Consider the following 13,853-nt stretch of genomic DNA (forward strand, 5'->3'; position numbering starts at 1 on the left):
CCTTTCTTCGGAGCCAGTTACTATAATTACAGTGTTCTTTTAGTGGTGCCCTGTTTCCTTGATTTTTTTATGTGTTTCTTATAGCCTTGCATTGATGTCTGCACATTTGAGGGAGCAGTCACCTCTTCTAGATTTTATGGACTATCTTCAGTGGGAAAAGACCTATGAGTTATTGTCAGGCCACCAGTTGAGTAGGGCACAATGGCTCTAACTCCAAAGGAAAGGGGAACCACCAAGGAGGTTTTGACTTCAGGGAGGGTGCAGCAGTATACACTCTATGAAGCTAGGACATCTGAGGCCAACATGGTCAAAAACCACAGGGTTCTGTGGCAGCACCAAAGGCTACTGGTCCTCAGTGTCAAAAGCCGCTGCAATTCCCCTGTTCTCCTTTTCCCCACAGGAGGAAGTCATGGCCAAAGGGATCCTCCTAGAGCTGGGTCCAGTCAGGGTCTTGGTTTGTACATGGTTATGAGACATGAATGGCAGCTCCAGTCCTGGTGTCTCCTTCTCCAATGGAGGCACAATGGGATGGACTCCAGACAGCTCCATCTGCTGGATTAAGCATCAGTGAAGACTGCAGGGATCCTCAGTAGCAAAAGTTTCAGATATCCATGGTGGTAACAAGGGCTGCAAGGGTCCTCCTGCTGTCTTCACACATGGTAGCAAGTTACACTACTGAGATCCTTCTTGGCATCAAACTATGATGGACTGAGGGATGGTGTGAAGCAGATAAAATGCCTCTTATACTTTTCTATGTGGCCATCCTGAGTTTGAGCTCCTAAGGGTTTATGTAGCTTCTTCATTGTACTCTAAGCTCTCCCATAGCTATTTTCATCAGTATGTAGTTGTTTATAGTTTGTTTCTTTTTGGGGGCGGAGGGGAGCGGAATGAGTGTCGGGACTCCTAGTTCACCATCTTCTTGATGTGACTTCCAGAAAATATTTTATGTTTAAAAGACTCATTTCCTCTCTTTGGTCTCAACCACAAAAACAAGATGACAAAAGGGACGTCATCATTTGGAAAGCATCATAATAAGAACCACACATTATGTCACTGCTATGGCTCTCAGCCCTACCACATCTTCAGAAGTTGACCTATGGAAAATGTAGCTATCCTGCCAAGCAGAAGAGAGAATAACTGGAGTGCCAAGGCTAAAAGGTGAAATACCACTGGGACTGATCTAATGAGGCCTCTAAAAATTGTATACCACAGATTAAGGCATGGATTTCTTGAAGAAACAACACCTAAACCCACAAAGGCAACTGTTGCACACTGAAATCTTAAGGACTCCAATGATTAATCATACAATAAATGTTCTTGTTTAAAAAAAAAAAAAAACTAATTTCCTGTATTCCAGTTTCCATTTCTGCACATAAGAACTTGGATGTCATCATTCCTCCCTAACGACAAGTAGAAACCTGAACAGAATGTAAACTCAAATTCTTCTTAGATCCATGAAAGAGCAAAAAACACAGGGCAAACCACTGCCCACAAGATCGGAGAGACAGACAAGCAAATACAGGGAGTCACAGCTTACCAGAGCAGAGATTTGCTCTGTATAGGAATACCTAAACTGTAATTGAAGAATTGCTGGAGGCCCAGTGAAGACAAATCTGAGAGGTAAAAACACCATGGGCCAAGTCATAGGGGAGGACCCCACAATCTGGTTTACTTCCAGGAGCTCAACTAGGTTCTCACAGTAAATACTGGAGAAAAACCCCTTGTGCATCTGGCAGGGGGGAGAGGGAAAAGCAGCATTTTGAAATATACCAGAACATTCTGTTTTTCTTAACAAGATAAGCTCTCTGGAAAATCAAACTAACCAGAGCCCAACTTGCTGGCGCATTATCAGCACATAATTGACCTACAGAATGGAAATGCACAACTCCAGTCACCTCTAGCCTTCCACACAAGATAAAGGAAATACCTAACTCCAACCCACACTAGCCACTCTAACCCATCTAAGAGGGGGAAAAAACTGAGAAAGACTTGTGAAGTTCAGTCCAGTGCAGAGGCATGGGCTCACTAAAATACTAAGAGCTAATCACAGAACTAAAAACTCTTCCCCTCCCCCATACCTTACCACCACATTACTAAAGTCATATTTACAATACTAAATTTACAATTTACAATACTAAATACTAAATACTATTTACATACTAAAGTCATATTTCGTTTCTTTGCCTAATACATCATGTCAAGTTATACAGATAGAATTTTTGTATCCCCCCAAAATTCGTGTTAAACCTAATCCCCTATGTGATGTTATTTGGAGGTGGCACCTTTGGGAAGTGATTAACTCATGAGCACAGAGCTCTGATAAATGAGATTAGTGTCCTTATTTGAACAACAACAACAACAGCAAAGTCACCCAAGATAGCTCCCTTGCCCCTTCCACCATGTAAAGACACAGCAAAAAGATGACCTATGAACCATAAGTGAGCTCTCAACAGAACTGAATCTGTTGCCACCTTCATCTTGGGACTTCCCAGACTCCCAGAGCTATAAGGAATAAATTTCTCTTATTTATAAGCTACCCCATCTGTGATATTCTATTATAGCAACCCAAACAGACTAAGACATCTAGTTATTAAGAATAAATTACAACAAATATAAAAAAAAATTAGAAGAAACAGGGCAAGCATCAGAGCCAGACATGACAGGAAGAGTACCATCACCAGATGTGAAACTTAAAACAAGTAGGATTACTAGGCTAAGGGCTCTAATGAATAAAGAAAACAGAAGGCAAGAAGAGATGAGAACCACAAAAGGCAGAAAAAGAATGAATGAGAAAAATAGGAGCAAAAAACAAGGGCATCAAATAGAAAATAGTAACAAATGTAGTAGATATTAATCCAACTATATCAAAGATCCTTGAATGTAAATGGTCTAAATTTACCAATTAAAAGACAGATATTATATATCTATATCTATATCTATAAATTAAAAGCAAATGGAGAAAAACACACCATGCTAACACTAATCAAAGGAAAGCATGACTAGGTGTAATTTCAGACAGTACAGATTTCAAAGCAAGGAAGGTTATCAGGGCTAAAGAAGATCATTACATAATTATAAAGAGGCCACTTCTCCAAGAAGACAATTTTTAACGTGTATGTGTCTAACAACAATGCAGCAAACTAAATGGGGCAAAAACCAATAGATCTGCAAATAGAAATATCACACTTCAAGACTTCAACACCCCTTTCTCAGGCAGGCATAAAATCAATAAGGACATAGTTGCAATCAATAATATCATCAATATCAATAAACTAGATATAATTGACATCATTAATAGCAATGAAAGTATATATGAAAATCTAAGTTCCCATCTTAGGAAAACTTAAAAAAACAAATTAAATTGAAAGTAGGTAAAAGGAAAGAAGTAAGTAGAATTAGAGCAGAAATCAATAATATTAAAAATAAATGAAAAATAATGAAAACAAAAGTTGGTCTTTAAAAATATCAATCAAATCTATAAGTCTCTAGCCAGACAAACTAAGAAAAAAAGAGAGAGGGCACAAATTACTGATATCAGAAATGAAGGAAAGAACATCACTACAGATCTCACAAACATTAAAAGAATAAAGGAACATTATGAACTCTATGCTCATACATTTGATAAGCCTGATAAAATGCACCAATTCCTTGAAAAGACTCAAGCTTTCAAACTCACACAAGAAAAAATAGATGATCTGAATAGGCATATATCTATTTTAAAAATTGAATCCATAATTAATAACCTTCCTAAGAAAAGAAAGCACCAAGCCCAGATGGATTCACTGGTGAATTTTACCAAACATTAAAGGAACAACTTAGATCAATTCTCTACAAACTCTTTCAGAATATAGAAGCAAAGGGAATACTTCCTCTCATTCTATGAAACCACCATAACCCTAATACCAAAACCAGAAAAAAAATTACAAATATAGAAAACTACAGACCATTATCTCTCATGATTCCAAATTATACACTTTTTATCCTGTTTGAGATTTATAATTGTAATCCTATAAAAACAATTATATTATTCTATTATCGTGTCTTTTCATTTCTAGAAACAATACTTTTCATTGCTGATTGATATTCAGGGGAAGACTAAGGAAATCAAATGCAGAGAAAATTCTTATTGAAATAGTTATTGATTTTTCAGCTGTGAATCATTTATTTATCCTTACTCTAAATGGGTTCATTTAAAAATTTTTATTCTATACTCTTCAAAGTTTTTTTAAAATTTTTTACTTGAGTATAGTTAATACATAATGTTACATTAGTTTCAGATGTACACCGTAGTGATTGAATTGCTCGATACATTATGCTATGCTTGCTACAAGTGTAGCTACCATGTGTCACCATATAACACTATTACAATATCACTAACTATACTCCCTTTCTGTCCCCTTTATTCTCATGACTTATTAATTCCATAACTATAAACCTGTATCTCCCACTCCCTGTCAACCCCCTCCACTCCTTTCCTCTGGCAACCATCAGTTTGTTCTACACATTTATAGGTCTGATTCTGCTTTCTGCTTATTTGTCTAGCCATTTGTTCTGTTCTTTTAAACTCCACATATGAGTGAAATCACACAATATTTCTCTTTCTCAGTCTGATTTATTTCACTTAGTAGAATATTCTCTACGTCCAACCAGGTTGTTGCAAACAGCAAGATCTCATCCTTTTTTATGTCTATGTAATAGTCCATCATTCAAGTTTTTATGTTTAAATATAAAAAATATACTGAAGAGGAAAAAAAAAGTTCCAGGGCTTTATTTGCCTACAATTTCTAAATAAGTAAACTGAAGCATAGCTACAAAAAAAATGTAATGGAATTTTGGGTTTTATATTAATAAATATATACTATCCAGAAGGAGGATGAAAATCCATGTACAAATCAGACCATACCAAGAATATTATGCTTAGTTCTAGTATCAGATTAAAAAGAGAGACAGACAGAGAGGAGACTTACAAACTACTTTAAGAAGATCCCTAGACAACTTCAAAGGAAAATAAACTATCATGAAGTTAAATAATAAGAATAGTCAAAAATAGTTAGAACTTTTATCCTTACTAGAAAAAGACTAAAAAGAAAGCATAGGAAGAGGAAGAAAAAGTAGGCAGAAAGCAGGCAAGTTTAGGTCAGTTTAAAAAGGAAATTGTAAGAAACAGAGTTGTCCACTAGTGAAACAATAAACCTTAGGGCTAGTGAGTTCTTTATCACAAGAGGTGATCAAGCAGAGATGGTAATCACTTGGAGATTTTAAGTATAGTTCCTTCAGCAATATTCACTGAATAACAACTAACTACCAGGCATGATAAATCCAAAGACTACTCTAACCTTGTAATTATCAGAGTCAATGATCTTAAAACATAGAAAGTAGATGAACTAGCTACATTTCAACTTACCTTTTTTTCCTCCTGCTGTATTATTACTTCATAAAATCGTGGGAGATATGAGCAATGATTTTGCTGTTGATCTTTCTTGATATTAATATTTTCATAATGAGGTGTCTTTTTCCTTTAGAAAAGTCAGAAAGAAATTGAGAAACTCTCAATTGCAAATACATAATTATTTACTTAAGCAAAGAGAATACTTTTACACTAATGTTTCCTGCTTAAAACGTATGCAATAATGAGGAGCCTGGGTGGCTCAGTCAGTTAAGCGCCCAATTTCAGCTCAGATTATGACCTTGCAGTTCATGAGTTCAAGTCCTGCATCAGGCTCTCTGCTGCCAGCACAGAACCCGCTTCAGACCGCCTGTCCCTCTCTCTCTGTGTCCCTCCCCCTTTCTCTCTCACTCTCTCTCAAAAAATAAAATAAACATTTTTTAAAAACGTAGGGGGAGCCTGGGTGGCTCAGTCAGTTAAGCGACTGACTTTGGCTCAGGTCATGATCTCATGGTTCGTGAGTTCAAGCCCTGAGTCAGGCTCTGTACTGACAGCTCAGAGCCTGGAGCCTGCTTTGGATTCTGTGTCTCCTCCTTCTCTCTCTGCCCGTCTCCCACTCGCCTCTTTCTCTTTCTCTCTCTCTCTCTCTCTCTCTCTCTCTCTCTCTCTCTCTCTCTCAAAAATAAATAAAGATTAAAAACAATTTTTTAAAAATCAGATACAGCAATAAGATTATCTGGGCATTGGGGTGCCTGGGTGGCTCAGTCAGTTAGGTGTCCGACTCCTGATTTCAGCTCAGGTCATGATCTCAAGGTTGTGAGATGGAGCCCTAGAGAGATTCTCTCTCTCCTTTCTCTGCCCCTCCCCTGCTCATTCTCTCTCTCTCTCTCACAAAAAAAAAAAAAAAAAAAAGATAATCTGATTATGTTGGTTAGTTCTGCATTTTCCAATTCAGAGCATTATAATAAACCTATACTAATAATTACACCAAATAAAAAAATAGGATGTAGGATTTATGTCCAGAGGTTTGTTTGGTTTAGGGTTTGTTTGCTCATTTTTATCCAGAGCTTAAATAAAAAGTTACCAAAAATTTTTTCCCGTGAATTCCATTTAACAGAAAACATCTTTCAAATTTCAAATCCCCTGATATCTCAACTAAAACGAGAGGGTAAAGTTCTATGCTATTTATAGCACAAAATTTAAAAAAAAGGCATAAAGACCTTTGAAAACAAAAGAGAAAGCTTTATTTTTCTCTGAAGATTTTTCTCTGAAACCACAACCTCAAGAAAGAATAAGAAACTAAGTAAACAGTGATTAGGAGCCCACAAGCTTCAGAATCAGACATCCTGATGTGAATCCTAGCATTGTTATCTATTAGCTGTGTGACCTTACACAAATCATCTTACTTCTCTAATCTTCAAAGTAGATTCTTCACCTAATTGGAAATAGTAACAACCAATTCTCAAGATTGTAATGATTAAAGTGGATAATATAGGTGAAGTGTTTAATGCCATACATGGCCCATAAGTACACAGTAGCCATTAGCTATTATTATTACAAGAATTATTATTTAATAGCTATACTGACTATACTGTTTTCTCCATTTCTTAAACAGAACATCCAAAAAAAACCTCATATTAAACATTTCTAATGAACTATACTGAACATAAGCATTTTCAAAAACAGATTAATAGAAAAACATAAAAACAAATGTTTAAGTCACATAATTGCAATTATTTTCTTTGACATTGCTATGATTTAAATATACATTTAACATCTCAGTTCACTGGTAAATGCTCACTTTGTTGATTCTTTTCACATGAAATTCAACAAATTAACTTGTTTTCAAAACCTCAAATAGTTGTATGGATTATCAAATTTATATTTGGGAGATCAGAAAGATCACATATCATTTAGGTTGGTGTCTTTCCCAAAAAGAGACCTAGAAGTTTGTCTTTCCATTTACAATTCAATGACCAAGTATCTCCACTTTTATACTATATCAGATCTCCCAGAACAATTCTCACTTGACCAATAAAGCAAAAAAGTAAAAAAAAAAAAAAAAAGTTAAAAAAGGGTAGAAATGTCAGTTACCAGAAGGAACCAAGACAATTCCAACTAAAAGGTACAGTGAAGGCAGCAACACCAAAGAGCAGACAAATTATGGAAATGGTGACATAACTGAAGCAGTCTGGAATGCAATCTATATGAGTACATTCCTACAAGCAAAAGTGAAAAATGCAAATGGAAGAAGAAATGCAGGAAATAAAAAAAGCTCAAAGAGAAAGTAACATTACAAAGCCAGTAATTAGAATGGGAGTGGACGATAATTCCAGAAACAAAAGAAACAGGAAAAACTACCAAGCAAAATCAGAGCCACACGGTTAGACAGAGTCCTGGTTATGACTGAAGTATTTAGTCAGAAGTGTAGTGAAATGGAAAGAAAGCAATCATCAGAGAACCACATACTTTTGAAAAGGTTAATTTTGCTTCATGTTAATTAAACCTCAATAAAACTGATGAGAAAGTAGGCAAAGCAAGCAGGCAGACAGACAGATTAAACAGACAGACAGATAAGCAAATCAGCCAAAATGGAAGAAAAAAGACAAGATTAGGATACTGAATAACAAAAGCATATGTCAAGGGGATGAGCAGAGTTAGTAAAACCATTTCACAGACTTTGTTTTGTTTGGAAGAATGACAAAGATATTAAGTTTAGACCCCATTAAGCTAAATGTACATATTAAAGTTCTCATGTAACTACTAAAAGAATAAAAGTACAAGATGTACCTCCTATATTAGGAGAGCGAAAAAAAATGAAAAAGAAAAGAGAACAGGTATAAATTCCCCAAAACAAGAACCATGTTTTATTCTTTTAACTCTCAGTTACTATGTTTAGTACTAGCACATAGCAAGAATTCAAACAATGTTTGTTCAATGAATGAACATTAGCAAGGGAGTCCAAGCAAGACAGCCTAAGCTACATCCACCACTGGCATATAGATGAGTCTAAATCTGTGTAGGAAACTAGTAAGATAGGTAATCACTGTGGGACTTCTTAGAAGAAAACTCATTCTATGAGAGAAAAAATCAGGCAGATAAGCTGGATCCTGTTTAAAATTTTTAATGATGAAAGCAGGTGACAGGTTCTGAGAACAACATAGTATTGTTTCTCAATTTTCCCTTCCATGTACACATGTCTAAGACCTTACTGTAGGAGGAGAGAATAAAGATAGAAAGACTTATTTGTCCGGAAATGCATTTCTTAAACTTCACAAATATAACTTTCAATCTGATGCTATGGCTCTGACCCTGCCACCCCCCACCTCCAATGAGAATGGTTTATAAATCTATCATTTAGTCAGAAGAATGGACACCAGAGCCAGGGACAAGATAAATACTGAGTCATCTTCTTTTATATTTTCTCTGATCTTCTGTCCATATTTTAGTACTCAGACACATGGGCTGTACAATTACAAACAGACCTCAGTTAAAGTCTAGCTCTGTCACTTAACAGCCTCATGATCTTAAATGTTAATTATTTTTTGACCCTTGCATTTTTCAGTGATAAATATGTATAACAGTGACTACACAGAGACTTGCAATGATTAAATGAGGTAATACATGTAAAGCAGGTAACACAGGATCTGGCTCGCAAAAAAAGCAATAGTTTTCATATAGCCTATTCCAAAATATAATACTTCTTGGAGTTTTTCATACTGATATGCCCTTTCATAACAGCCTATCCTAAATTATTAGAATACTTTCCAGTCAAGAACTACATTAAAAGCATATTTCTTTTACTTACTGGACTATATCATACTGCCCAGGACCAGGCCCTGACTTCATAGGAAACTGGAGTCTTCCCAAAGAGTTGCCAAAATGTATCCCCTTATATTTCAAAGTTGCATTGGCAAAATCCTTAAAAAAAATTAAGAAGGTGAACATGAGACATAGTTTAAAAGAGTCGTGAAACAATGTTTCATTTTATTTGGGTCTAAATCTAAAACAAGGACAGCCTTAGTCAAGGGGGTTCCACTAACAAATGCTAAAGTCTCCTTCAACCTAAGTTTATTGCCGCTGTGCCCCATCCCACTCCTGACTCAGCCAAGACTCTAGGGAAAAAGTATGTCTAGCTTTAGTATATCCTCAATCAATATGAACGGCTTTGTCTTGGCAGTGCACGAAGCAATCTAAAACCTTAAGGGCAATAAAGATGAGCTTCTCATTGTTTAACAAAGTGAGGATGGGGCAGAACTGTATGATTTAGGGAACAGAAAGTCTGTTAAAAATGATCTTAATTAAATAGAAATTAATTTCAAGAAAGTAAATTCAAATTCAAGTATCACAGATATTAGAGAATTTCTAATTACCTGGTATTTAAAACTATAATCTATTCATGTAAACTTTTCAAAAAGTAACAAATACATGACAAACAAATTAAACACTACGCCTGGTTCATTTTCTCAACGCTCGAGGTCCAAATCAGTTCTTTAACACTACAGAAATTATTTGTGATATGAGAAATCAACCATCATGTTTCCTTTGCATCCCCTGTAATGTCAATTTTTTAAAATCAAGCTGATGAACAGCCACTTTTATTTTTTTTTATTTTTTAAATGTTTTTATTTATTTTTGAGACACAGAGAGAGACAGAGCATAGTGGGGGAGGGTCAGAGAGAGGGAGACACAGAATCTGAAGCAGGCTCCAGGCTCTGAGCTATCAGCACAGAGCCCTACGGAGGGCTTGAACTCAAGAATGGGAGATCATGACCTGAGCCGAAGTCGGACGCTTAACCGAGTGAGCTACCAGGTGCCCCAATAAATGTCAAAATTAAGCATGACCCTGAAAAGTTCACTTTAGAGAAGTTAAAGGATCTGCTTTCATTAGAAATGAATAAAATAATAAAATATAACATAAGAACAGTAATCTCTCTTACAGAAATTCTTTTTTGTTGACCTAATATATTCTAAATTGAGCAATCACTTAAGAATTTTTTAAATCATTTTTTAACCAATGGTAAAAGGTAAACTCTATTTTTTAATTCATATTTGTAAAAACATACCTTTAAAATAAGCTTGGATAAATACTCTAACTTATATACACATAAAAAAATAAAATCCCCATAATAAACTTGTAGGTTAACTGCATAAAACAGTGTCACCCCTTCTACGTGACCATTACTCTTCTAGAATAGTTAGACCAACCTCTGTCAATTATCATAATTGATATATAAATAATCATTAATGATAAATCATAATGATTTCATGATAATCATAATTGATAAGTAAATAATCATTAATGAAATAAATAGCACTATTAGTGATGGAAAGTGTAATTCCAGTTCAAAATGGTGAATCAAACCCCACATCTGCCCAACTCCTACTAAAACTTCAAAAGGAGTGTATAAAATAGACACAAATTATCAATGCTAGAAACTAAGAGAAAGTGTTATTCACATGCCAAAACTTCAATGAATTTCTGGGAAATATAGCACAGCAGAGACTATAACTAGAAAAGGAACTTATTGTATATGAAAAGAACCTCCTCTGAAGCTTTTGATGATCCCAAAGAGACAGAAACTAGAGATAAGGATGGACTTGGGTGGTGGGAGCAATTCTCGAAATTCCTTGCACCCTTTGAGATTTGTGCCAGAGCCATTACGTGAAGTGATGAAAGACAATGTTAACACCACTCTATTCTTGGCATACATGGTTGAAAATAAATTGGAAGCACAGCCATTGCCTCCAAGGAGGACACACTTTCTATTTACAGAGGCACCACTCCAGAAAGCTTCAGGACACCACAACAAAATCCAAAAAGAACCTGGTACAGCACTAAAATTCCCTACTATGTCAAAATGCCTTTTACTCCCTAGGACTTACCATTAATCACTAACCCTCACATGTTGTATAATACAAACACAATAAAACTAAACTGTCCCTTCCACACCCACCAGATCTTCAAGAATTAAAAAATAGGGGCCAAGACAATCTCTGACAGAATTTTGATGCTTCCATAAAGTGAAATGGGACCTTTGCTGATTCTTTTTATAGATGCAATCACAAAGAGAAATTGAACTACAGTTTCTCTACAGGTTTCCCTTGCTTGATTTCCCTTGTCTGTTCCTTGCTTGGGGGTGGTAGAGGATGTTGGAGCCAAGGGTAAAGAAACAGAGTTAATAATTATTTCTAAGTAGGATGCAGACATGTCTTGAAATGTCTGGTGAACTGAATGGGCAAACCAACCAGAAGGCAAATGTGAAAACAAATCCTATAGGAAGTAACTAATCATAATGACTCTCACCCAGTAAGAAATTTGTACTGTCAAAAGAGTAGCAATGCTAAATACTGAATATTTTCTGTTGACTGAATTCACCACCTAACAGTCCCCACTGGATTTATGCAAGTGTCCTGTGGGGTACAAAGAGGCTATGATAAAAATCTAAAAGACCTCTTTCATTAAACACTGGTAAAACTGAGCGATACTTTTAGACCCCTCTAACACAGTATAACACAAAGACAGAAGAACATTATCCCCCCAACCTCACCCCAGCTCATCACGCACTTTAGCTGTGATCAAGTACAATGGTACAAACGCCCAGCAGAGAGCACCATCTGGCAAGAGACTGAAGAGCCTGGTGGAACAGCAGCTGTCTCCGTGGAAATAGACTTGTCAGGGAGCATGGTCCAGACAGCCTCCTGAGGACTCCCAGAAACACCGGGAAAGGAGAAGTCTGCAGAAGGCTAGAGGACCTCTACCATCATTAGGAGGAGACAACATACTTATATTTGAGCTATTAGCAAAGCTGTGACTCTCTTTAGTATTCACAATCCAATGAAGTCTGGAAAAACTGGTTGTATAAATAAAAAAGGATTAATCCTTATTTCCACAAGAAATATTCTGATCTCAATGTACTTAGATTATTAATGCATAGATCCCTTCTAATGAATTACAACACAAATAGAAGAGAGTATACATACAGAGTACATACATACATACATATATAGAAAGTATATATTGCTTTGGCACTCCTGAGTATAACACAAAAGGGAATAAGGCAGTCAGACCATCCAAAGATTTCTCATCTTCACTACGGATGTTCAGCTTTAACACGCTATGAAGCTATAACACTATAAAGCACTAAATCAAAGTAAGATGATATTATTACTATTATTACAGTCATAAGTACGCTTTCTAGCCGATCCATAATTCTCAAGCCCAGATCTTTGTCAGTACTAGAAGGAACAGAGATATGAATAAAAATGGGAAGAGCTATCCCACCAATCTCTGTAACACATAGAGTATACACTGATTTGGCACTCCTGAGTGTAACACAAAAGGGAATAAGGCAGTCAGACCATGCAAAGGCTTTGGATCTGGCTGCAGACACAAATGCTATAATACCTAGCAGAACAGCATAGAAAAACGGCACAGACTAACACGTCCAGCAGAGCCACAGATGGTAGTAGAGGAATGCTGGAAGAAACTGCGGCATCCCCTAGAGGAGCTGAAAAGCAGCCTGTTCCTTCAGGCCAGTGACAACTCCAAAGACTGCTGCACCCTACAGAGCTTCAGGAAAAGGAAGAATGGCAAGCCACACAACACTTTCTTTTGCTAAAGTACGTGTTCTAGACCGTCTTTCACATGCAATTACCTAATATAGCCATAAATTTCAAAGTACATATATGGTTTTGCAGACAGAAAAAGCGTAATTTCTCCATTTGTTCTGTACTTTATTTCTACTTAGAAATTAAGTCAAGTTTCATAATTGTGCAGATTTTTGGCATAATAAGAAGTGAAGCACACAAATGTAGAACTCTGTTCTAATATAATATAGCCATTTTAGGTATGTTAGATGTTTTATATATTTCAGGCAGGAGCATATCCATTTTTATTTACTATAGCCTATAGATTTTATTCATTTTTGAGAGACAGAGTATGACCAGGGGAGGGGCAGAAAGAGAGAGAGGGAGACACAGAATCAAAGCAGGTTCCAGGCTCCGAGCTGTCAGCACAGAGCCCAACACAGAGCTCGAACTCACAAACCGCGAGATCATGACGTGAGCCGAAGTCGGATGCTTAACCGACTGAGTCACCCAGGTGCCCCAAGCCTATAGATTTTTTAAATATCAATATTGTAAGACAGCATTTTGATAAATCATCTTACATCACATTTTTAAAGCCTAAAAATACATGTTAGAGTTTTATATTAATTCTTTTAACATGGCACTTCAAAACCTTGAGCAGAATTATGTCTAAGAAGCTTTCTTCAGGTTAATTTCCACTGTTCTGATTTTGTCCAGTAGAAGGGAAGATTATGCACACATGTGCATATTCACCATTCAACACATTAGCAAAATCCTTTTCCTGTATATATACTAACATTCATTTCACCTAAACCATGTGAATTGACAACTACTTAATTCACTAACCTCTGACTGTGGAAGTTACTCAGGTAAATGT

The 13,853-nt window shown here is 36.2% G+C and overlaps 1 protein-coding gene and 1 pseudogene across 1 annotated transcript in view; one reads left to right on the forward strand and one right to left on the reverse strand.

Annotated features, from left to right (window-relative positions):
* STPG2 (sperm tail PG-rich repeat containing 2) overlaps positions 1-13,853 on the reverse strand; it is a 594,553-nt gene that overhangs the window by 553,391 nt on the left and 27,309 nt on the right. Inside the window, exons 5-6 of the mRNA XM_049630905.1 lie at positions 9,195-9,307; positions 5,405-5,516 (exon numbers count right to left, since the gene is read on the reverse strand). Coding sequence (XP_049486862.1) covers positions 5,405-5,516; positions 9,195-9,307 — 225 coding nt within the window. The remainder of the gene's footprint in view (positions 1-5,404; positions 5,517-9,194; positions 9,308-13,853) is intronic.
* LOC125922949 (60S ribosomal protein L37-like) lies at positions 871-1,384 on the forward strand (annotated as a pseudogene).

The sequence above is a fragment of the Panthera uncia genome, chromosome B1 (assembly GCF_023721935.1).
Source record: "Panthera uncia isolate 11264 chromosome B1, Puncia_PCG_1.0, whole genome shotgun sequence".
NCBI classification, from domain to species: Eukaryota; Metazoa; Chordata; class Mammalia; order Carnivora; family Felidae; genus Panthera; species Panthera uncia.